The following is a 23,940-nucleotide window of genomic DNA, read 5'->3' as shown; positions in this document are numbered from 1 at the left end:
GGTCACCAACATGGCAGCAAGGAAAAATGTGGTTTTGGAATGTTAAAGGTTGAGATTTTGCTGGACGTCTCGATATCAATACTGCTGGCGGTCCGCTAGTCCGCAATAGGGTATCATTGATCCCAGGCTAGAACCAATCTCACAAATTTCAGAGTACAAGATTAGAGCATCTCCCCTTCCCTGCACGTAGGCAATTAACAGGTTGTTGACTATAAATATCCTTTATATTCTCTTCTTCTCAAGCAAGCCCTTTCAGGACGACAACCTAAGTGCTCGCTGGAGATCTCTATTCAAATGGAGATTCGATTGATATGTCATAGGCAGGTATCCAGTGGTCCTCACGGAATTCAGAGAAGTTCCCAGGGGCATCCAGCAACTATTATGCTACACACTGTAGATTTGGACACTGTTACGGATATCTCTACTACGAATTTCTTCACTGAATCGACTTGCATAAATAGTTCTGGATGGTTGATTACCTATTCGCATTACCATGCAAGGAAGGATGAAAATGAAATGAAGATTCATTAACCCTGCTACAAATACAGATTCGCTGGCGGCCGCCTAGTTGCAAGCCAGTACCGTAATCCTTACCTACCTTGTCAAAACAATAAAAGGGAGAAGAAGACAATACTCTAAGCGATTTAAACCACTGAAATAAGCAGGATAAAAAAACCACCAAAAAATCACATAATATCCATCGCTTCCACATTATTCAGACTATCATCGTGCATATCCGGCGCCCCACTGTCAACAAAACCAAATTCCCAATCGCCATTCTCAATCCTGCTCACCCGGTCTAATTCCGCTTGGTACTCCTTTCGCAGATCTTCCAATGTCACGATGATACGTTTAGGAAGCTTTGATTGCTGGCCTGTAGAGTGCTGCGATGACGTTATGCTTAATTTCCTCTCACCCGCACCAACACTTGAGCGTGGGGAATAAATAACATCGTGCGCGGGGGACGGCAGTGAAAAAGAGGTCCGCGGGGACTTTGTCGCCATGGTAGAATCGAAGAATGCGGAGACATCATCATCATCGCCATCATTATCACCACCACCAGCAGCAGCAGCAGCAGCAGCATTATTAATGATACTACCACCTCGTAGATGAGCGTTGTGTTGCGGAGTAGGAGCCTCGACTAGGATATAATTTTCATTCTTATCCATACATGCAAGAAGGTTTATCAGAGATAGGAGCTCATTTCGCAGGTTCTTGCTTTCCAAGTCTTCCTCACTAATTTCCGGATGTTGAGTTGCTGCCGCTTCGTTCGCGTTTCGTCGCATCATCAACGCGCGTGTCGAGTAGAAACCGCGATCCCTCATCTCGCGTAGGCGCTGGACGGCTTGATAGGACACTTCTGCTGCGCCACGGATATCATTGCGCGCCACCCGGTAGGCTTGGAGAACGCGCTGGTAATCTGGGATATCGGAATTTTCTTGCCAAGATGTTGCTGTGGGTAGAGCTTGTCCTTGTGATCGACCGTGAGTAGATTGTTTCTTCGCGAGCGATAGGAGGATTTCGTCGACGTGGGAGGCCAGATTTGGCGCCAACGATATCGGAAATCGAAGAATCCTTTGGAGGCCAGAAATACCTGGCCCTGAAGCAGCTAGAATAGTGGTGATTAAAGCGGTGAGAGCGGACTTCTGCAATGCAGCATCTGTGTATCGTGAGAGTGCAGAGTAGGCTTCATCAAAACGACAGGTCTTTAGAGATGCATGGAACAGACGGGAAAGAAGGTCAGTCCGGAGATATATGTAATCAGAGTCAGGTTCGTTTTTCCTTGGGTCAGATTCCAGGGCCTGGAGAGCAAGGCGGGCAAAATCGGCAACATGCGCAAAAGCCCGTGCCTGCTCGAAAAGTGAAAGAATGTGCTGAAAGTATTTAGGCAACCCGTTATAAAAGCTGTTGACGGATATTATATCAAGAAGGTTGGAAGACATTTCATGAAGGTTCCCAACTGCCTTTCCGTGGGCTACATTGAAAATACATATTTTATGTTAGCAAAGAATTATTATTTCCATTACACAAGTCATATTCAATTAGCACTTACAAAGGATATACGCAGCTTTTTGGAAATAGATAGTCGCTGAATCGAACTCGGATTTCGCTACATATAGTCTTCCCTTGACGTAAGTAGACCAGGCGGTATTAGGCTGGAAGCGTAAAAAGTCAGAGGCTAGGTCAATGTTACCCGAAGCCAGGAGGTCGCATTGAATAAAGACTAAAACATTCGGAAACGACACTTCACCCTGTCTTGTGATCCAAGACACAACGTCTCGAATTTGTTGGGTGAGGGTAAACGTTTGAGGAACGCCGAATGTCGGGCGTGGCTTGATATGGCAGGCGAAAAGGTCTTCAAGAATGGTGGATAATCGGGGCTCTCCTTTGTCCGCGCCTGTCCCTTCGGGAACTGTGGGTGACATCGCATTGCTTGTCCTGCCATGGGGTGGATTTCCATGCCACGGTCGAACATTTGATCCCAACCAGATCATCATCTCATATTCTTTTAGCATCTCAATCAGGGTCACAAACAGGTCTACCCCATCAAACAGCACGCCATCTTCCTGGGTCAACTCAGTCTCGACGAAAACGGTCAGTAGTAGAAGGTCATATAGAACTTGTTTGTTCAATCTTTATTGTTTCCAAAGCGCCCTGAACAGTTACCCATCCGCCCAAAATCTGTTGATAGAAGTTCAGAATCCTTCCCTGGGAATCCAAGGGGCATCGTATCGATAATTGAAAGAAAGAGTTCGGTGCTGAGCTTTTTAAACCCGATGGCTATCTCAACACTCGCAAACATGCTATCAAACATATCGTCTGTAATGAGCTCGGCGAATTTACTCTGTGCATGAAACGCAGCAATCCGTTGAGCCGCTGATAGAGAAGGCTCGGTAAAAAGCTCCGCATTCAATGCGGTTGCGCAGGCATGACTGAGCTCTGGAGTGAATTTTTTTCTAAATGATGCAGCAGCTGCAATAAGTGCCGCCGCCAGATCTGAGTCTCTCAACTCCTTATCCAAATTTCTATGATGCAAAGAGTCTTCCAACGTTCTTCTATGATCTTTTAACGCATGGCCGTCATTGTGGACGAGAAGCTCTGTGCCGCTACATTCCCGGATAAGGCAACACCCATCAGAAAAGAGTAGCCATGGAATATCCGTAAACGCGTCATAACTTAGCGAGATCGCCTCGTTTCGTTTTCTATTCAGATCATCGGCAATTTGCCAAAACTGCCGCCATTTGGTATCTGTTTCTCGTCGATACTTTGTATAGTCGACTCCAGCCTCGCTGAATTTTCGGAGCGTCACCGATTCCGAAATGGTCGAGTAGAGCTGTTGCTGGAGGGGAGTGAATTTTTTGTTGTTTCTAGGTGTCGGTTTAATTTTCATCGCATCCTGGTAAATAGCAAGAGATGTCGCAAGGATTTCACGAGAGTATCTGCCGGGACAGAAAAGATATTCCAGCCATTTCTCCGCGGGATCCGCAATGTCAGATAGCAGGAAACTCGGGGGTGGTTCGTCACTGCTTGTCTCTAAGGCCATTCCGGTCCAATTACGGCGCCATGCCGATTCCAAATCATCCAGGTTAAAATGCAGGCTGTAAACTTGATAGAGGTTGTTGTTTCTCCAGAGTACCCAAAGGACCATATGTCTTCCTTCTTCCATGGACTTTATTTGAAAATCTGCAATATTCCAAAACACACTGCCTGAAGGGTCCGGGTCCACAGGTTTCAATTTGGAGTCTGGAAAAAGATCTTGTACCTCCAATTGCGATCCCAACCCACCCTTCACAGCCCAAAATTTAAACTGGCCGTCGTCAAGAGGTGAGTAAGTGACGGCATAATATGTTTCACCCTCGATCACCCTTTCAGCATTGAAAACGCGAATAAATGCAGACTCAGACGGATTCAGGGTTGCAGGTGCAGCATCTTGCTGTTGGACTGGGCGGTTTAATAAATCCCTCGATGCAGCCAGCTTATGGCTTGCCAAATTCCAAATCTTTAATGTATGATTGAGACCGACGACGAACACGAAGGCATGGTCAGAGGTTGTGGCAATTGCATTTGAAGTATTTGGATCTAAAACTCGCCCGTCATAGCGTATCTGCTGGTGACCATTCCATTTAACGAGTCCACGCAGCGAGGAGCCCCATGGCTTCTCATCGAAGGTGATCGCAGACCAATTTGATCCTATGCAAGAGTAAATATAAATAGCAGTTAGCAGAAAGAAATCTTACTTTCATAAGATAGCTATATAGCTGTCTAGCTATCTTTAGATAATGCGTACCGTCATCACCTGCTTTCCTCGTCAACCTCAAAAGGGCGCCACTATCCAAGGAAATAAACAATTCTTGGGGACTGCTCGCATGCAAGCGGTGAGGATGCGCAAATGCCAACGGCGCCGGGCAGCTCACTTTACACCAATCGGGCACGTTCTCATCAATCGCTGCGACCCGTCTAAAGAACTCCTGCCGTAGACTAATGGTGTACAAGTGCCTATCCCTCGTGACAACGAACAAACTCAGAACTTCATGATCCTCCGAATCCGCCAGCGCAACGCCGTGCGGTACTATCTTCTCCGGGAACTCGAGCCGTAGCAGTAGGTTTGCCTCATGATGTGGATGTGGGTGGTTGTTACTGTTGCTATTGTTCGTCGCAGAGGTCGCCGTTCCCGTAGTCGTCGACTCGCTAGCACCTTTTGTCAAGTCCACAGACTTGATCTCGAGAAACCTATCGTCGCCATCATCGCTGCCGCCTACGACTCGCCAGAGGAAGCTGCGTGGGTATGTTTTCCGCTGGCGGAAATAAACTGCACCCTGTGAGGCTAGATAGCGCTTCACGAATGTGTCTTCATCCTTCGTCGTGTCATCTGAGTACGCCGTATTAGAAGTCGACGGTAAGAGGGAGAATTTGGTACGTCGCTGTTGAGGGTTGCCGTGACCATTGCTGGAGGATGGGATTGGGATGTTTACAATTGATGCCGGTGCGGTTTGTCGCGTGTCGACCCTGGTCTCCTTGTATATTTTGAGCATGCTGGACATGGAGAGAATCAGAGGGTATTTTTAATTGCAGATGATTGGTACTTCTAACTGCCCATGGCTGGATGTTGAGTGTGGAGAGGTTTGGATGCATCTGAAGCAAGCTTGCGTGATAAAAATTTAAGGTTTGGGAGCCCGCCAGCTGCGCTTAAAGAGCTCAGTAAAGAGCTACACAACACATTGCAGGCATTGAAGTAAAGCATCATCAACAACGCTGGAATCAATTTATATTCATATAATAGCCCTACATAGTATACCTCAATATAAGTAAGACTCATCTAAAAATATTTCTAGGGCACCAATTGTATGATTTTCAAACTCAAAACAAACCCTCACAGTTGGACTCTATTAATTTATTCATGACAATTAGTAAATATCGCTCTCTCCCTTGACTTCCCCCGAACGCCGGATCCGAAATGCTATGGACAAAAGATTAGAGAAGGAAAAGCGTTAAGAGTCCGTTAAACGGGATAAATATATAGAGAAGAAAAGCTTCCCCAACAATATTTCAACCATCTAAGCCCCTAATAATCGTTTGGTCAATCCTTCTCCAAATCTTTCGGACTCGGATCCCCAATCCCACCTTCATTAATCGCAAACAGACAATCGCTCTCCGGAAGACAAGGGCTATCATAAATCTTGCAAATACGAGTCTCTCCCCGACCTTTCTTCAAACTTAACCTCGTCGTGCTAGCATGCGCAATAATATTGCCTCCAATGGGTTTCTTTGGATCTGGGTTGAACATAGCACTTGGCCCTCCATCCACTTGCGCAACTACCTGATTTGTGATAACAACCGCAATGCCAAACTCATCAGCAAGAGTCCGCAGTTTCCGCATGAATTTGGCAAGATGGTTTTGCCGGCTCGATAGCTCGCCTCGACCACTAAAGTCAGTCCTGTATAGAGCTGTGGCCGAAATCGACGATGAGGAGGGAAAACCGTGTCTCACACATCATCTGCGACGCTTGGTTGAGTAGCTGTAGTTGGTGGTCAGAGTTGTAAGCTCTGGCATATGCGATGTTGTCGAGAACCTCATCGCCGACAAGTCCATAGCGCTGAGCGACTGCAAGCAGTCGGGTCGGACGGAATGTGCCCTCAGTGTCAATATACAGACACTTCCCCTCTCCGCCGCCCATGTCAAATGGTAGTTGGCAAGTTACTGCCAGAGTATGACAAATCTGACTCTTCCCTGTTCTGAACTCTCCGAAAATCTCGGTAATGGACCCCGTCTCGATACCACCTGCCAGTAGAGTATCCAATTGTTTCGATCCTGTTGTTATGCATATCAAATCGTTTCGTCGAGCATGCATTTCAGTTGCCGTTGTGAAACCCATTGGCACGATTTTTGAAGCTACGATACATATGGTCAGGCTGGAGGGAATAGAATAAAATCCGAACGGATCACATAACTAAACAATATAACATACCCTCCGCAAGGATCTTCGTCGCTTTCTGCTCGGATATGCCTTTGATCTGTTCCAACATTCGCTTCGGCCTATATCAACACGAACATCGAGTAAGATAATTGACTTAAAAAAGCAAGCAATATTAAAAAAACAAGAGCAGGAATATATATGCAACATACGTATAGGCTACCGACTCAATGGTATGATACCCACCATCAATCACCAGCTTGATATCTCGTGCTGTCAGGCCATTAACTCCCTAATGCAAACAAACACCACAGCGCAGAGGTCAGTTTTTAGTCTTAATTCTTTAATTCATGCAGCATACAGCATATATTATCTCCAAGCAGGAACGAATCGTACGACATCAGACCAAAAAAATCTTTTCAGTTAGTCAACCGATGCAATATCAAAACCCACCTCCAATGCAGTCAAAGGTGTGGGTGCTCCAGGTCCCGCGAGGCCATTCTCCTCATACTCATTTTGACTCTCGTCTTCGACCGTCATAATTTTTTTTGCCGTCTGGCCGTCTCCGCTTGTGGTATACCTGCGGTTGTCTTGTTTACAGACAGATCAATCAATGCCCTTCGTTTCGCCGCCAGGGGGAAAATACGAAAACAAACAAATCGTCGACACAACAAAGGACGCGTCTGAACCCTAGAGGTCAAGGGGGATGCTTTGAATGAGAAGAAAACCCCACCAATAGTGCACAAACGGGGAGAAGAAGGCTGATATGGGCAAGTCGTGCTGGCAGAAATTCGTAGCCAAGAATGGGATGTCGTTGTTTTGCCCTTGCAGACGCGATGCGGAAGTAGTCAGAAAGATCATCCCGAGGCTGAGTCGCGAGATCATGTGACTTTAATGGACCACCCAAGAACTCATAATATGTGACCTGAAAACCAGCATCGAAGGCCTTTTATCACTCTTTTGAAGTTTTACCGTTGGCATTTTTATGCCCACAAGCAACATGAGGTGATCGCCCGCAATTTGAATGTATGTTTGGGAAATATAGAGGAGGATTCGGAGGAATACTACAGAAGTGTGGATGCTATGTGGTAATATAAATAACTAGGTAGGAAAAGGCAGATACAGAAAACATGCCTTCCATCAAATGAAAGAAAGTTTTTCTAACGTATCGTACACCCTGACTATCCATTTATTTTTCAAGGAAAACGTACGGACATCTGGGCCTCTAGATTTGTAACTCTACAAAAGAAAATTATAACTAGAAAATTATGGTATCAATTTTTTTTTTCTTTTTTCCCGGCCATACCCAGAGAAAATTCACGGCGGATATACAGAAGGACGCGACCACTTCCCTCTCGTCCTTATCCGTTTCCCATAAAAATAAAAAAGATAGGGAATCGGGATCAGCGGCAGCGACATAAATCCCAGAAGACTCGACGCCCACGGTACCCCGAGCTTCGAATACATCACCCTAGCAAACAATGGGAACGCACCCGCAAAACAACTGCGCAGGAACGTATTGGCACCAACTGCACTAGCCGAAACGGTCGGGAATGTATCGATCAGGTAATTTCAAGGCTGCTTGGAAAGACGGTGAAGAACCCAAAGCCCATGGATACTGTACCGATTACCTGCGCGACCCAGGGGAAGTGCGGTGGCGACGTCCAGCCGAAGATGAATAGGCCAGCGGAGAAGAACACGGAGCCGACCATCATGGGCGGAAGACGGGCTTCAGGAACTGGTCTCCGGTTGTTGGTGCGGAATTTCTTCAGGTAGAATTTCTGGTTAAACAGATTGGCACCTGCGCCAAGGATGACACTCACAGCAGCCGAGGAATGGTAGTGGCCGACACTGGCTCTAGTCACGGACTTCTATGACGGCGATAGAAAGAGATAGACTAGGTATAATATGCCGTAGACGAAAGAGGCGTACATAGCGACGAGGAAACAGATGGGAGTGCCTAAAAGCTGGAAGGGGACCACCAGGTATTTGTTTACCATTTCGGCGAAGCTGACATCCCATTCTTCATGGGGAGCGTGTAGCGACCAGTTGCCCGTTTCATATCGGAGACGACGGGCTTTTTTGACAAGGAGGATGGCAGGGTAGGATTCGTCTACGAATATGATATCGAGGATAAGGAAGAAAATCATCATTATCCCCGTTATCTAGGGGTGGGATATTGAAGTCAAAAGGGGTTTATTAGAGCAGGGTGGGAAAGAGGAGTGGGCAATTCTCGGCCAGTATCAAAACTCACATATTCCGTCCACCTCCAACGCAGATAACTCTGCACGATAGCTGCCCCAACGATGGGTCCCAAGCTGGGTCCTCCAACAACAGCCATCGCATAACCGACAATAGCGACACCTCGCTCTTCAGCTGGAAACAAATCACTCAGCACCCCACCTGTGTTAGTGACAGGCGCGGAGCCAAAGAAACCACAGAAGAAACGGGATATGAGAACCGTTTGGATGTCCTTTGCGCTGCCGGCTGTGAACATAAATATCGCAGCGAGAAAATACGGGAAGAGGACAGCGGGCTTGCGCCCATAGAGTTCGGATAGCGGGGCCCACAGTAAAGGCCCCAGACCAAAACCAAACAGCAGCAAGCTGACCCCCAGCACCCCCACTTCTTCTGAGATATGGAAGTCGGCGTCAACTTGTGTGATCCCGGGCGAATAGCTGGACGATGTTGTCAATGGATGATTTCCCCTAGTTATAAGAGAGAAGGGCGAATGATGGGTGGCCAATTTTGTATCAAGAGAGGCTTGGGCCTTACACTGCACTGGACCACGTAGAACCTGTAAGGGAAAAGAGACGAGAAAATATCAGCTCAGTTGCTCCGTGTGCCTCTGCCACGGAAGGACCAGCAAGAACCATACCCATTGTCGTCAACCCATATAAAAATGTTGTGATGGCCTTTTTACGAAATGACCAATTCATCGGGTGATACGCATCGTCCGACCCATCAAAGTCAACGAGGGTATCGCGTGACGTCTTTTGATGCGACAGCGGATGGGTGAAAGGCCGCATCTGGTCCGGGTTCCGACTCCGGACATGGTTGAGGGTGGCATTGTAATGCTGGGAGACAGTCGAGATTGCCGACTGGATTCTGCTCAAGCTGGCGGATTGGTGTGTGGAGATACTGGAAGTTCGATTTCGTGGCAAGTTTTCAAAGTAATTGAGACCATAATCATCGTCATCTTCATTATCATCATATCCAGGCCTGCTCTTCTCCAAGATCTGTCGTTCAACCGGCACTACGTCATTGCCGGCCCGTTGTGACGAGGATGCCCCTGCCATCTCATTTCTTAAAGCCCCCGGGCGCTTGAATAGAGTGAAACATTTAAGATAGAGGAATACTGTAGAAGGGATCAAATATATGAAAACCGGGCCTCCCTGACTCTAGGATAAATATTCCTCGTGAGATCTAGTCACAGGTTGCCGTTCGGCAATCGGCTAACTGGGAGAATCGAGGGTCTGAGAGCCGAGGCTTGCATCCATGGATCTTGAACTTGATGGTCACGTGGTAATAAAGCCAGGAGCTATATCAGGTCTATTTGAAGAGTGTGCTCCAGGGCAGCAGCGAGCCTGTAAAATTAGAGCTAAATTGGCCATAATAAAGCCCGCATTCCGATCTATAAAGCTATATACGGGATCGCTTGGTTACGTCACAAAGTAAATTTGTAAAACAAAAAAAAAAAAAAAAAAAAAAAAAAAAAAGATCTCTCTTAGCGCGGATTGGCCGATTCCCACTTCTGTAATGTGTCCTCTGCCACGGTCACTTTGAGGCCGACCCTGGCGTCGAGTTCGTACGTTTCCCACTTCGCAACTTTCTCAATCCATTCTCTGCATTCGCGGACCTTCCGCCGATCATGAGCTTCTCCGTTTTCGTTCGATTCGTGGCTTGTCTTAGAGGATATTGACATTGACGGTTTGGGGACATGGTTCATCTCCGTTGCCGAGGTAGATTTAGACTGACTTTGCGAGCCATTGGCGGGGACACCTCCTGCAGTGGAACAAATTGGCCGATATGAGTAGCGTTCCATCCACAAATTCGCTGCCATCTCGTAGTGGGCTGTCGGGCAAGTCCAGTCATCTTTCAAATGGCCTTTGAATGTCGCCGGGTCATGAACAAGGATTTTCGACCGCAAGAGTTTCTTCGATTCTTCATGTCTTCCCAGAAAACGGAATATGGAAGCCCGGAGGAGAGCCAAAATCGCGAACTCGTCTTCATTTTCGCGATCCCAGTGTTTATTTTGCTCGCTTTCCGACCACGCCAAGCACCTCAGCGAATTTTGAAGTTCTTCCTCGTTCATGCGGCTGTGCCCGTTCCATAAGTAGATCATTTCTTCCAATGGGTCGACGCCGATCGCGTCGATAAAGCCAACATTCCATTCCTTGGCACGTGATTCCCATTTTGTGATTTTCCGGGTAACAAAAACATCAAATGGAAGCTGTCGGGCCATAAATTTCTTCTTGCCCGCTTGCGACGGAACCTTCTGGAATAATTCAACGGCTTTGGCAGCATGCTCCTTGGCTAGCGTAGGCGAATCTAGGGCATTTTGCCTGTAGATTGCAAGATGAGCTGATGCAGCAATATAATAATACAAAGCTCGGGACCACGAATTGAGTTCAGCACACTAAACGGCAACATGTCAGGAAGGTTCAGAAACAATCAAGTTAAAGTAAAATTTGATATGGAGATGTAGGTGGTTGGGACCCAGTACCTGGATGAATGATTCCGCGCACAATTCGTATTTATGAAGATACATAGAAGTCAAACTCTTTTCGAACACACATAGCGCTTCAACCTGCTTCAGAGGGCTTTTAGTATCTCCAGAGAGGAGCTCCAGGGCCGCGCCTAAATTTTTCTTTGCAGCTTGCATCCGAGATTCCTCTAAGAGCCAAAGATGGCTATGGGGGAATCGATGTCTCATCACTGACAACAAAGCAGTGAGTCGGTGTTCCGAATAGCTGTCGACCCTGTCTTCATTTTCACTCGGACAGTCGTCGATGATGTCGCAATGCCGGATAAAACCATTATAGTAGGCCAGCAGTGCCAAACCCGCAATTGCGCCATTTAAGTTATGGAATTTGCTAGCTTGCCACAGCATCCGAAGACCCCGACGCCGGTCTCCTCTAAAGCCCACAATATAGAGCAATTTAGAAAATGCAGGCGGAACCATCGAGATAAGGAGCAATAAAAGTCCGAAGCAGAGGTTTGCGCCGGAATGTACAAATGCATCTACGGGATTTGTAAATAAATCGGAGTCGGGATCCTGATCCAGGTGACGTGTGGGAGATGGAGGTGGTTCTGGAGGTTGTGATGATGATTTTTCAGCATCTGTGGAAGAAAACGCCGTGACATCGTTGGAAAGCCGCGGTTCGTCTGGCTTATCATTTCCGAACTGGGAGCCTGAGGCCCTGTCGGAAGTGATTCCGGGGTCTTTCGATGTATCGCTTCTGTTTACTAATGGCTTTGTGGGCACTGTAAGGGAGTGGTTAGGTGGCAATGAGATATTAGAGGAGGCCATCTTTCTTGCGGATTCCTCCCGGAGGTACTTCTCCTCCATTTGCATTATATTATCCAATGCGATGTACGCTTTCCTTAGTTTATAGAAAGCCTTGATGCTCTCCGTTAAGCTTTCGTTCAGGACGCCGACCAGAGCAGCCATGAGCTGAGCCATACTTCGACATAGAAGAAATTCGGTCCCAGGGGTATAGATCGGTGACCGGTATGCATTGGGAGCATTTGAATTATGTTGAGCTTTTTGATAATCGTTTGACGCACACGTTTCCGCCTCCGATAGCCGTTCGCCCGCTGGAGAGAAGACATTGTAAGGAACTGGAATTGTAAATCACAGAGGCGGGGAACAATACCAAGGCGCATGATTTCCTGTTCGAAACCCAAAGTGGCCCGAACGAACGAGACGATCCCTTTTCCCAGCTGTGCGACAACACATAGAGACACTCATAGTATTATTATTTGCTTCAAGAAAGGGAGCAGCAAAACCAATTGCTTCGTACAAAAACACATTGTGAACGACCCGTCGCGCATACACACCTTATGAAATGACGAATCACCTTTATTTAGACCCTCTTCAGCACCGTCAACATCATCGTTGATGATAAAGGTAGCAGCTGCGTTGGCATCGTATCAGCGGGGTTGATCTCAAGGGTGTTGGTGTTGCGGTTTGGCTGGGGCGAGAGGAAGATCTAAATACCTCGAAGAGCACTCTGCACTGTATCCACCAAGTGACACAAAAGATATATCAGCTACGGATCTACAATACTGAGAGGACGTATAAGGGGTCATAGCAGCTTACGCTCTTGCGACTCTGCCAATGCGTCGAGAGACTGCGTGGAGACACTCGCCGGAGATGCCTTGTTGTACAGCCATGATCCGACACGAAACATTGCGTTTTATTCCGGAGAAAGGATGGTTATAGGATAGATTGAAGGTGCAAATATACCGCGCAATAGACTGAAATGGGACATATAGAAGGGAAACAATAATTTAGAAAAGATATGGGTATCCCATGAGATAAAAATGCCACCCGCAACCTGCGGAAAGGCGCACAAAACGAAGGATATATATAGCTCACGACGGCTCAAGCATTGTAGGAGAGAGAGCATACGGGAACGGAACAGCAATGTCTCAGAAACAGCAGCATGCATGGGAGAGGCTGCACAAAGACAGTGAGAAGATGCAAAAGACGAAAAGCAGAGGTTGAAGCCGGATTGTGAAAACGCCGCCGGAGCCGCCGCGGAGACCGAACGAGAAGTGAATAAGGATGCCTGGAGCTGGGTTGCATAGTTACGCCATTACCGTACATAACTCCGTCGTAGACACCTTATCGGCCGCGTGGTGATGGGGCTCATCGACGACTGCTGGGATGGGGTTTTCGCTAAAAAACATGCATGTGTCTATTGCTACCGGCACTTTGGTGTGGAGAACCAACTCTTCCTTTCTCAAAATATCAGTTTAGAGGGTCTGATTATGGGGATTTCGACCCTGAATGAGAGTGTTACTTGCTGCGTGACATTCCATGGTATTGACGGGCGTAATATACAGGACCTTGGCATGTTTGACACGTTTGGGCTGCCGGATGTCACATGGTTTCACGTCAACCTCGCAGCGTCAATGTCAATATCAATATCAGTCTGCAACGCTTCAAGTTTTCAAGACAGCAAAATAGTTCATTTCGTGCTCGTGCCAAACACCATACCCCCATCTTGCGAAGAAGCTTCTGCCGCCAACGGAAAACCCATCTCGAGTGCCGTCCTGCCGAAAACGCTCTCGCAGCAACCCAACCATGTCCGCCCAAGCCACATCTACGCAACCCGCAAGCCAAAAAAAACCTGAAGCTGTGCCTCAATCCCAGCAACAGAAGCCCGCCGCTCTAGAAGAAGATGACGAGTTTGAAGATTTCCCTGTCGAAGGTACGTCCTCTTTTCTGTCTCCCGGCAAAAGAGCCCAGCAGTCCACTAGCACTTTCTGGATACCTCAAACGAACAGCCTCGATAGCTTTGATATAATCCCCCCGGAAATACTTTTGAGTTGCGAAGAAACGCTAACGTCTTGCGCTCTTTAATTCCTCCGCTCTTCTTTTGCGATTAGATTGGCCCCAAGATGAAGCTGAAACAACTGGTTTCGCGTCCAGCGGAGACACCTCCAGTCACCTCTGGGAGGAGAGCTGGGACGACGATGATAACAATGAAGATTTCTCGAAACAACTAAAGTACGGATACAAATTCTCCCATCCCCCGCACGAAAGAAAACTCCTAAAGCTCAAAACTCCGTTCCCTTCCGTTTTATATTATCTTGTCGTCGATCTTCTAACAACCAAGTCGCGCTTGACTTGCCTTTTTATAGGGAGGAGCTAGAAAAGGTCGAAGCGGCGAAGGGTTCATAGCACTTTTCTTCAAATTTTTTTTTTTTTTTTTTTTTTTTTTTTTTTTTTTTTAAAACTCGCGGGGCTCCTACCCTTTCTCTAAGGGCTTTTTTTTTATTATTATTATTATTATTTCCCCGACCACTTGACGGAACGACGAGCGTGGGAGAATAATTAAGATGAGAATATTTGATTCGGTGCGGGAATTTAAAGCAAGCAAATCAAGCAAAATAAGCATTCTACAATACAATACAATAAAAATAATATAAAAGAACAGAAAGGAGCAAGAAAGAAATCATAGCCCAGTCCCAAATGTTTCTCTGGGTTTGTTTTTCCCTTGCTACCCTGCACATTATTCCTATTTTTGCTTTTGCTCTTGTTTGCTGGGTGTACTGTAAAACTGAAAGCTTTCCTTTTCTTTCCATCTCTCTTTTCTTTTTGTACAGGATTTTTATTTTGTTATATTTGCAAGTTAGAAGCATTTTGCAGCATTTCACCTTGTTGTTTTGTCCTCTCCATCTTTTAGGGGAACCCCGTGATGCTGACTCTTGTTGTACAGAGTTCTAACTCATCATATTCTCTACTGCCATTATATGCACATGTACATGTACAGTACATTCGTCAACGATTAGATAAGGCTGGAGAGAGGAAGAGTAAGAAACACCATTTCACTTGTCACATTACATCAGATAAGAGATAAGTGTGTGTGTGTGTGTGTGTGTGTGTCAGGTTTGCCTATCTACCTACACATAGAGAGACATATGCAGAGTACATGTACTATATGCATTTTACATACATATATGCGCCTCCTTTGGCCATTCGTTATCAGTATAGAAATTGTCTCAAACAGTTTATATACTGCGTGACAACTTTAAAAAGAAAGAAATCCAGCATCAACCGTCGCTGCAACCCTAAGTCAGCAGTGTGGAACATAGGGCCCTCCCTATTATTTTATTTATACCGATCTGCGGCCCGTGAGAAACCCACTAACCAACTCCGCAAACCTTTCCGGCCTCTCCACCATCGGCAAATGACCCGCGCCCTCCACCACCAGAAACTCCACCGCTGAACCCTTCCGCATCATCCCAACCATGTCCCTCATAGTCTTCGGCAACAGCCCATCCTTCTCCCCAGCCAAAAATGCCCCTGGGCCCCCCTCATACCTCCCCATCTCCTCCACAAGATCATACTCCGACAACGCCTCTGCTACCCTCCGAAACCCCTCCAGACTATTCCCGCTAACCATATCCTTAACCCGCCTGAACCTCTCTTCCCACTCTCCCTTCCCGTCATCGCAATCTAACCCCCTAGCAAACCACCTCCGAACCGTCGCCTCCGCCAACCGATTTCCAACAATTGCTTCCCCGCTCTCCGCCGACACTGCCCCTTCCCCCTCCGCAATCGTAACCCTCTCCCCCCACGCCTGTCGATTCCCATCCGGGCTCCTCGCATTCGTGTCACAGGCGACAAACGCCGCCGTGCGCGCCGGGTATTGTAGCGCGGTGTTCAGCACCGTTGCGCCGCCGAGGCTGACGCCTATGAGGGCCGCGGCCCGCTGCACGCGCAGGGCGTCGAGGATGGCTATGATGTCTGCGGCCAGCACGTCGAGAGTGATGCGTTGCTGGCCGCAGTGTCGCGAGCGGCCGCGGGTGAGGTAGCGGAGGATTCTGTATTGGGTGTTCGAATGGGAGGGACCGAAGAAGGAGGTGATGAAATCGTCCCAGATTCGGTGGTTGGTAAGGATGCTGTTGCTGAGGAAGAGGAGGGGGGCGTGCGGGTTTGTGGAACCTTCAAGGCGGTAGGGGAGGGTGACGCCGTCGGGAAGGGTAATGTAGGATTCGATGGCGGGAAGGGGGGTGGGGGAGGAAGAAGAAGGGGGACATGACAGTGATGATATGGGGAGGGTTTTCGTAAGGCCATCTGGGGAAGTGAAGGGGGAGGTTGCTCCCACTTCAGTTTCTGAGGCGAGAGAGGCTAGATCGCGAGGTGCGGGGCCGAAGGTGTAGTAGTGCTCATAGGCGCGCCCAGAGCAATCTTTGACCATGTCTGCCATAACATGTTCGCAACACGGGATGGCGTTTAGGGCTTTCAACTCGGACCCGTTAGGTCCGTCGTGGGACATGTATTCATGCAAAGATAGATATTCCCTGGTCGCGGTGGGCTCGACGGCGGAGCTCACGAATCGTCGCGTCCGCAGCCACCCGGGAGCCTGGGAAAGGAGAGGAAGTTGCTTTTCGTGATACCATTTGTTGAACTCCATCTCCTTATCTGGCTGCAGGGTTTGGATAATTGCCACAAGGACTCTCTTGGTCTTCACCTCTACCTCCGCCTCCACCAATGCGTCTAGTGGCACGTAGCCCTCCACCTTCTTGCTCTCGATAAAGTCGTACAGCCGTCTGTCAATCGTGATCTTCGCTATCGTCTCCTTTTCGCGCTGGCTCTTGACGTCGTCACGGCGAAGGCGCAGGTACGGTTCCCGTTTCAACTCGGCCATGTCGGTGACATCGTAAATAGCAAGCCATTCCGGGGATGATGCTGGGCAGCTCAAGGTGGGAAGACCATGTTTATTTGAGATGTCAGTGGCGCGAAAGCGGAAACCATTCTCGATGAAGGGGAGACGAAGGCGGCTTGGGCCGTGCTCGTTGTTGTACCAGTCATGGAATTGAGCGGCGGAGAGGTTGTCTCTCGGCTGCATTGTAACGTAGAGTAGCCCTGGTGCCATGGCGCCTGCCTGTCATCAGTCTTATGTTTTTGAAATTCACTCTTTTCGTTCTAATTCAAAAGTTGAAGCCTGTACTTTTGAAGGATACACTTGGTAGAGTATAATCCCTAACGATTTGTATCCTAGGTTGTCATGGAACGAGAGCGCAGTGGCTTCCAGATGTAAAACCCGAACTCTCTGGTGCAGCAGCCTGCAGAAGATGGTTTGGTCGAGTGATGTCTATATCCAATGGCTGTCAGTGGACTTCTAAGTTGCGTCACTGACGATGGCCCGAGAGTTGTTGCTGAGCGGACAGCCGAGCTGGTCAGGTGCAGCTGGACGAGCCCAGGCGCGACACCCGAAGAATTGCCCATTCCATTACACTGAAATCGACGCTGAAAATGGCCTCCCATGTTCCTAACCACTCTATCGTTCAACATGACAAGTGCCTTTCCACGGGGCCTGATATTTCCGACGAACGCGTAATAGTATCGCTTTTCAACAGCGTTCCTGGTTATCCATTTCTTTTAAGTTAGGTATTCTGTTTAAAACTGGTGGTTTATACTTTGGGACTAGATCATCTGGATGCCTTGACGTAGTTGAAATGAAAGGATAACGTAATCAACCACTCAACGCCCGTCTACACTCAACGCCCACCCAATCCTCATTTTTTCATCCATCTTCAAACACCCACAAGATGCACCACGAGGCAGTTATATTGTCCGCGATTGATGATTTGAATGCCCAATTGGTTCCTAATTACACTGTGACCGCTGAGAAATATGGAATCAGTCGTTATACACTCTCACGGCGCTATAGAGGTGTTCAAACGTCAAGAAAGGAAGCAACCTCTATCCACCGCAAAATCCTCACAGATTCGCAAGAAAATCGACTCCTTTTTCATATCAATCGATTGGCAGATCGCGGTTTCCCTTGTACGCCCCAAATCCTTCATAATCTTGTTGTTGAGATATTAAAAGAACCTATTGGAGCCAACTGGGTGGCAAGGTTCTGTCAACGCCACAAGGATGTAATCAAGTCAGTTTACCTGCGAAATATCGACCAAAAACGCAAGATTGCGGACAATTCTACATACTTTAAGCATTATTTTGATCTTGTATATATTGCTTTTCTCTACTGCTTTTCTTACTTTTATCTTGCTAATTTATTGTTGATTTGCAGCTACAGGAAAAGATCACTAAATACAATATTGAACCTGGGAATATCTACAACTTCGATGAAAAAGGATTCCTATTGGGCTTCATCCACACCCTCAAGCGTATTGTATCAATTAATGCGCTCAAATCCGGCCGTACAATAGGTGCCAGCCAGGATGGCAGCCGCGAATTCATTACACTACTTGCCTCAATTTGCGCCGATGGAACCTCACTCCCACCTGCTCTCATATATCAAGGGGAATCAAGGGATATGCAAGATACTTGGCTGGAAGATTTTGATAGCAAAAAGGATCAGGTCTACTTTGCTGCTTCAGAGAATGGATGGAGCAATGATGAATATGGGTTAATGTGGTTAAAGAAGATCTTTGAACCTCATACAAAAAAGAAAGCAGGGCGTGGATACAGGCTTCTTATATTAGATGGCCACTCATCCCATGTTAATATGGCATTCATCAATTACGCGGCTCAGCATAAGATTTTACTTGCTGTCTTTCCTCCCCACTCTACACACCGATTACAACCGCTAGATGTTGGGATATTTGGACCATTGAGCAAATCATATTCTAAGCATTTGAATGAGCGAATGAGAACCGGTATGGGATTTGTACGCACTACAAAGAGGTCTTTTTGGCAGCTATTTGATGCTGCTTGGAAGGAATCAGTTACATCCTCAAATATTATATCCGCGTTCGCTGCGGTTGGCCTACATCCATTTGATCCAGAACAGGTTCTTAAAAAGCTTGCAATACGCCCTTGCACCCCTCCAGACGCGCAATATCGACCCAGAACCCCTACATCTATTATTGGCATGCGGAAATTAGTCAAGCAAGTCAAGCAGCGGCAGCGTCGAATATCTAGCGATCTCAACCAGGTGATCCGTGCAGGAGAGAATCTTGCTCTTGATAAAGAGGTTCTTTTAATAGAGAACAGGCAGCTACAGCAAGCTCTTAATCAGGAAAGAAGACGTCGCAAGCGTGGCAGGGCAATGGGGTTGCTAGATTCTTCAAATCCGTCATTGGCACAGTTCTTTTCACCGGCAAAGGTGCAGAGCATCCGCGAGCAGATGACTGCCGCAGAGGCCGCCAAAAAGGATGAACAGGCTCGTAAGGAGGATGCCAAGTTGCAACACGCTATTCTTAAGGAGCAGAAGGAGACAGATATCATGTTACAGCGAATGGAGCGGGAGGCAGCTCGCCAGGCAGCTAAGGAGCAAAAGGAGATGGATAAGGCCGCAAGAGCCGCTCAACGGCAGATTGACAGGGAGCTTAGGGATGCAAAGAAGGCCCAAGAGCAAAAGGAAAAGGAAGAACGAGCTGCTGCGCGGCAGCAATCGCGGTTGGGGGGGGGGCCAGGTTCGGGGGTCCAAAAATCACCTTCCTAATCGGGAAATCAGACCCTCGATTTCGCAAAGAGTGGCTAAATCGCGTTTTCAGAGCTCTGCCAGGTTGCCCGCGGGTCCGCCGCCGGGGGGTCCGGATGATATTGCAACCCCTACGGATTTGACCGCTGCCTGCTCATTGAATCTGCCTCCACCCAAGATTTCGCGTTCCGGGCGAGTTATTAAGCCCAACAAACAACTTTTGAATTAGCTATATATTTTTATATGTAATTTTCTATATATATTTTCATCATATAATATATCATATTAAAATCTAATTGCGTTGTTGAGATATTAATGAAAAGATTTCATTGTAGTGGTGGCAAAATAGCGGGCGTTGAGTGTAGACGGGCGTTGAGTGGTTGATTACGTTACCTAGTACGGGGAAGCGTCCTGGTTGTTCTCAGAAGTGGGGGCCTTCAAGGGAACAGGTTAAGAAAGAGTTTAGTCGGAGTCGTACTTTGCTTCCCACCTACATTGTAGTCCAGCACGCTGACCTTGTCAAGCATGTCCATCCGAATGAGACGAGAGCCATAACGTAATCAACCACCTAACGCTCGTTTCCACCTAACGCTCGGCCAAATTATCCCTTCATGTAGGAGGATAACATTTGTTTTTCAATTACTAAACTAACTACGCGAGAGCAACACAATATGTTGGGGGGCACGTGATAGGGTAGCCGTAGTACCCCCTAACAGAGTTCATTGGGTGGTGAGTCACGTTAGGTGGTTGATTACGTTACCACCATTTGGAGGTGCTTGGCAGTCTGATGGCGTCACCCAACGATCCAGTTAAAAACAGTGTAATGATAAAAATATCAACTTCTTCATTAATCAATCTTCAAATATTAATATATCATCACCACCATGATCAATAAGATGAATGATATTGAAAAACATATTCAGAATGTCATTAAAGTTTATAATGACAATTAAAAATAAAAATTTTTATCTCTAACATACAAATTCAACATTTTTTATCAATATTTTTAAATGAGAATCAATGAAAAAAAACCACATAATGCAAAAGTTGCACTGAACAAGAAGTTTAACAAAAATCAAAAGAATATATTGAAAGAATGAATAATTTATATAAATAAAAATTATTATTTATTGATTGCAGAGTAGATTTAAAAAAATATGAATTTTATTTTTAAATATCATTATATTGATTCTTCAACCTTCTCATTCATAATCAGCAAAATGTGAATTTATTGATATATAAAAAATTTGAATGAGTATAAAAGAGTGAAGTAAAAAACAATGAATTTGAAAAAAAGTGTTGTAAAGAATATTAATTACATTAAAATGTGATTTGATTATCTGAAAATTTTATTTCAAAAGTACATATTTCAAATCTGTGATATCTACAACTTTGATGAAATTGACTTTCAAAAAGGTTAAGAATGTGAAGAATGAATTATTATTGTTTTTAAAAATTTAAATTTAATTATAATTTCATCATATTCTTGAGAATTGATCACTGTGATTGAATGTATTTCAGCAAATGATGAGATATTGAATCTCTTTATATTATGAAATTTAAAACTCATTTTAAAAATTGATATACACAAAGCAATTTATTAAATGAATATACAATTACAATGTCAGATATTGATTATATCAATGATGAAATTGATTTTGTTTGAATTCAGTATTTTAATAAAATTATTAAAAAATATTAATAAAGTAATTATCAATTCTTGTTTTTTGATAATTATAAATCTCATCTTACTGAAGAATTTCTGCAATACTGCAATCTTCACAAGATTATTCTATATAAATTTCCTTCACATTCAACTCTGCTACCGAGTCTCTAACTCAGCAAGCTTCTCACTGGGTATAAGGTAAGGTCGGGGCTTATATAGTGTTGCTGAGCTTGTTCACTGAGTCAGGAGGTAGTGCCACTATCACAGGTTAAGATATAACGTCAAGAGGAATATCTAGGATGACTAGCGATAGCTACGGCGGCGGCCTAAGGTAAACAATAAGGATACCTAGTAGGGCTTACAAGGTAGGGCGGATACTTAAGGTATGCGTCGTGAAGAAGTATACTTAAGGTGAACTTATAGTCGTACTATGTAACTTGAGTATAAGTAAAGGTGTAGTAGGGCGAGTTAATAAGAAAAGTAAGATTGATCGTGATCAAGAAGATAAGCTCCTTGATCCTAAGGGTAATGAGTGTGTTTAAATACATTTGAGTCCTCATACAAAATATCCTGCTCGCTCTGCTCACTTGCTCACTTTGCTCACCGGTGATCATGGTGAGCACGGTGATCAGGGTGAGTAGTCACGTGACCTCATACTAGCGTCGGTTGTGGGTTGTTCCGTTCCTGCATTCCTTCGGTTCTTATCCAATAAGCTGAGATGCCATTTCAGCAGTATAAACATTATCATTCAAAATCAGTTAATCAAATTGTTTGATATGAATATAAGCAATATGAAAAATGTCAGTTTCTACAAAATCTAATCAATGTTTGTAAAAAAATCTTTCAATCTTTTATTATTTAAACTGACTTTACAGATTGTGACATCATTTTATGATGAGTTAGCATTTATTAGTGATTAACTTATGCAATCAACCTCTTCTGCCTCACGCTCCGCGCTCGCGTAGTTCCTCACACTCCACACTCATATAGCTTTAATAATTCTTCCACATAACCCTCAATATTCTTCCACTCTGTGCTTCACTGCAGAGTGGCTTTTGATATTCTTCCATTTCAATCTCTTCTCTATAAAAACCCTCTTTATATAACCTTTTCTTCTGATCTCTTTTCTCTTTCTTTTCTGATTTAAACGTTCAAACGGTGAGCAAAAGGCCGGATGTCGACTAGCTCGACGGCTGCTTTACGCCGGCCGTTGTCCAATACTGCCACGCTCCACGCGCGGCGGACGCCCCTCCTGCGCGCTGCATGCTCAATTCCCACGCCCCAGCGTTCTCAGGTACGGAAAATGCATCCCCTCACCCGCTCTGGGAAATGGGCGCTTGCATCCTCCTCCTTCCAACCACGTTGAGACCGCCGGCCAGATATGGCCCTCTCGGGGCTGACTATAAAATCATGGCTCCCTTCTCTCCAGCGGACGATCTGGTCCCCCTCACAATTCCAGCGTCCCTTTTCGTCGAATCTTCTCAGCCCATCAACCCCTCGCCGTTCCCCAAGCTATCAAGTCGCGTTTGCCCAGTCTTATAACCCTCCCACCCCAACCAACGAGCTCTCTGTTCGTTCAACGATCCATCGCTGAGCCCTCCATCCCTATCCCTTCCAGTTTCCTCCTCTGGTCCTGTGCGGGACGAAGAATGGCTCGTGGACACCGCGTACCATCACCCGTCGACAGCGACAGCGAGGAGGACCCGATGGACGATGGTGATGGTGATGATGATGATGATAGCGATGGCACGGCCTCCGATTCCAGCGGAGAGACCGACCTGACGGACCCGGCTGATTACGGGGAAGACGGCAAGAATGACGCCAGCGATCTGGCTGGTCTGCTGGCGGGCGACGAGCACCTTCCAGAGTACCCAGACGGATCCTTACTCCAATACGATGAATACGCGCCCAATTCTCGGAAGCTGCTCGACCGCATCGAGCAGGAATGGTTCAAGTGAGTGTCTGGATCCCCCCCTCCCCCTCTCCTGGCCGCATTTTCTTTCTAGTTTCTCAAACGCTATGCAGATTCTGCGCCTGCGTCAAGCGGGACCCCAAGGAGATGTATCAGCGGATGGACGTAAAGATGCTATACACTTTCTTCCGCTGGGTGCTGAACCAACGTCGCGGCAAGGGTGGGAGACGACGCCAGGGGCTCAAATACCAGAGCTCCCTGGAGACGTACTGGAAGATCTTCCGTCTGGTCTACGAGAGGGAGATGCAGGAGAAGATCGGCCGGGAGATATCGCTGAGGGTGACCAAAAATGTATGCAACTGCCCCTTCCCGTATCACCCTCGGCACCTGGACAGATCCCGTCCGGTGGCTGAATCGTTTCACGGTACTGACCCGGGGCCTGCTTGTGTTCAAGGTGATCCCAAAACTGGCGCGGCTGTACCATCTCAAGAAGGGGCGGCGGAAGAAGTCGGTCGTCTATCTGGACGACCTCGTCAAGGTCGTCGAGACGACCGTCACCACCACCAAGAAGAAGTTCGGTCACGGCCGGCAGCGGATCCTGCTCTGCCTGTTCTTCCAGCTGGCCGGGTTCTCGGCCAATCGACCGCAGGCGTTGCTGAATCTGTGCTACCGGCACATCAAGATCACCCTCCTGAAGGACCCCGATGGCGGGCCCAATAACATCCTGATCGAGTTTACCATTGAATTCGCCAAAACATTCCTTGGAGAGAAGGAGGAGTACGTGACGCGTCCGCTCCGACCCGTTCTGACGTACCG

At 46.7% G+C, this 23,940-nt stretch overlaps 8 protein-coding genes across 8 annotated transcripts in view; 3 read left to right on the top strand and 5 right to left on the bottom strand.

Annotated features, from left to right (window-relative positions):
- Window positions 1–686: 686 nt before the first annotated feature.
- Window positions 687–5,033, bottom strand: HCAG_03404 (conserved hypothetical protein; the record flags this gene model as incomplete). The annotated part of the gene is made up of 6 exons (XM_001541257.1): window positions 687–1,975; window positions 2,054–2,620; window positions 2,668–3,026; window positions 3,132–4,191; window positions 4,239–4,251; window positions 4,416–5,033. 6 exons carry the CDS (start codon window positions 5,031–5,033, stop codon window positions 687–689), a joined length of 3,906 nt encoding a protein of 1,301 aa, XP_001541307.1.
- A 545-nt stretch (window positions 5,034–5,578) lies between these two features.
- On the bottom strand, window positions 5,579–6,953 carry HCAG_03403 (DNA repair protein RAD51; the record flags this gene model as incomplete). The annotated part of the gene is made up of 5 exons (XM_001541256.1): window positions 5,579–5,916; window positions 5,990–6,310; window positions 6,468–6,535; window positions 6,626–6,705; window positions 6,867–6,953. 5 exons carry the CDS (start codon window positions 6,951–6,953, stop codon window positions 5,579–5,581), a joined length of 894 nt encoding a protein of 297 aa, XP_001541306.1.
- A 1,022-nt stretch (window positions 6,954–7,975) lies between these two features.
- Window positions 7,976–12,087, bottom strand: HCAG_03402 (conserved hypothetical protein; the record flags this gene model as incomplete). Its single annotated transcript, XM_001541255.1, has 8 exons — window positions 7,976–8,284; window positions 8,411–8,578; window positions 8,668–8,789; window positions 8,817–9,091; window positions 9,189–9,210; window positions 9,292–9,812; window positions 10,226–11,052; window positions 11,140–12,087. 8 exons carry the CDS (start codon window positions 12,085–12,087, stop codon window positions 7,976–7,978), a joined length of 3,192 nt encoding a protein of 1,063 aa, XP_001541305.1.
- Window positions 12,088–12,584: 497 nt separating this feature from the next.
- Window positions 12,585–12,812, bottom strand: HCAG_03401 (predicted protein; the record flags this gene model as incomplete). Its single annotated transcript, XM_001541254.1, has 2 exons — window positions 12,585–12,654; window positions 12,739–12,812. 2 exons carry the CDS (start codon window positions 12,810–12,812, stop codon window positions 12,585–12,587), a joined length of 144 nt encoding a protein of 47 aa, XP_001541304.1.
- A 916-nt stretch (window positions 12,813–13,728) lies between these two features.
- On the top strand, window positions 13,729–14,328 carry HCAG_03400 (predicted protein; the record flags this gene model as incomplete). Its single annotated transcript, XM_001541253.1, has 3 exons — window positions 13,729–13,855; window positions 14,034–14,154; window positions 14,289–14,328. 3 exons carry the CDS (start codon window positions 13,729–13,731, stop codon window positions 14,326–14,328), a joined length of 288 nt encoding a protein of 95 aa, XP_001541303.1.
- Window positions 14,329–15,223: 895 nt separating this feature from the next.
- HCAG_03399 (predicted protein) lies at window positions 15,224–17,029 on the bottom strand (the record flags this gene model as incomplete). The annotated part of the gene is made up of 2 exons (XM_001541252.1): window positions 15,224–15,250; window positions 15,299–17,029. 2 exons carry the CDS (start codon window positions 17,027–17,029, stop codon window positions 15,224–15,226), a joined length of 1,758 nt encoding a protein of 585 aa, XP_001541302.1.
- A 676-nt stretch (window positions 17,030–17,705) lies between these two features.
- HCAG_03398 (predicted protein) lies at window positions 17,706–19,930 on the top strand (the record flags this gene model as incomplete). The annotated part of the gene is made up of 4 exons (XM_001541251.1): window positions 17,706–18,125; window positions 18,191–19,538; window positions 19,620–19,656; window positions 19,882–19,930. 4 exons carry the CDS (start codon window positions 17,706–17,708, stop codon window positions 19,928–19,930), a joined length of 1,854 nt encoding a protein of 617 aa, XP_001541301.1.
- A 2,931-nt stretch (window positions 19,931–22,861) lies between these two features.
- The window catches only part of HCAG_03397 (predicted protein), a gene marked incomplete at both ends in the record, with an annotated part of 2,508 nt that continues 1,429 nt past the window's right edge, over window positions 22,862–23,940 (top strand). The window contains 3 exons of the mRNA XM_001541250.1: window positions 22,862–23,166; window positions 23,238–23,475; window positions 23,579–23,901. Coding sequence (XP_001541300.1) covers window positions 22,862–23,166; window positions 23,238–23,475; window positions 23,579–23,901 — 866 coding nt within the window. The remainder of the gene's footprint in view (window positions 23,167–23,237; window positions 23,476–23,578; window positions 23,902–23,940) is intronic.

The sequence above is a fragment of the Histoplasma capsulatum genome, genomic scaffold, assembly GCF_000149585.1.
Source record: "Histoplasma capsulatum NAm1 scaffold_3 genomic scaffold, whole genome shotgun sequence".
NCBI classification, from domain to species: domain Eukaryota; kingdom Fungi; phylum Ascomycota; class Eurotiomycetes; order Onygenales; family Ajellomycetaceae; genus Histoplasma; species Histoplasma mississippiense.
Note: the sequence above shows the minus strand (reverse complement) of the source record. Positions and strands in the feature narration are given on the sequence as shown.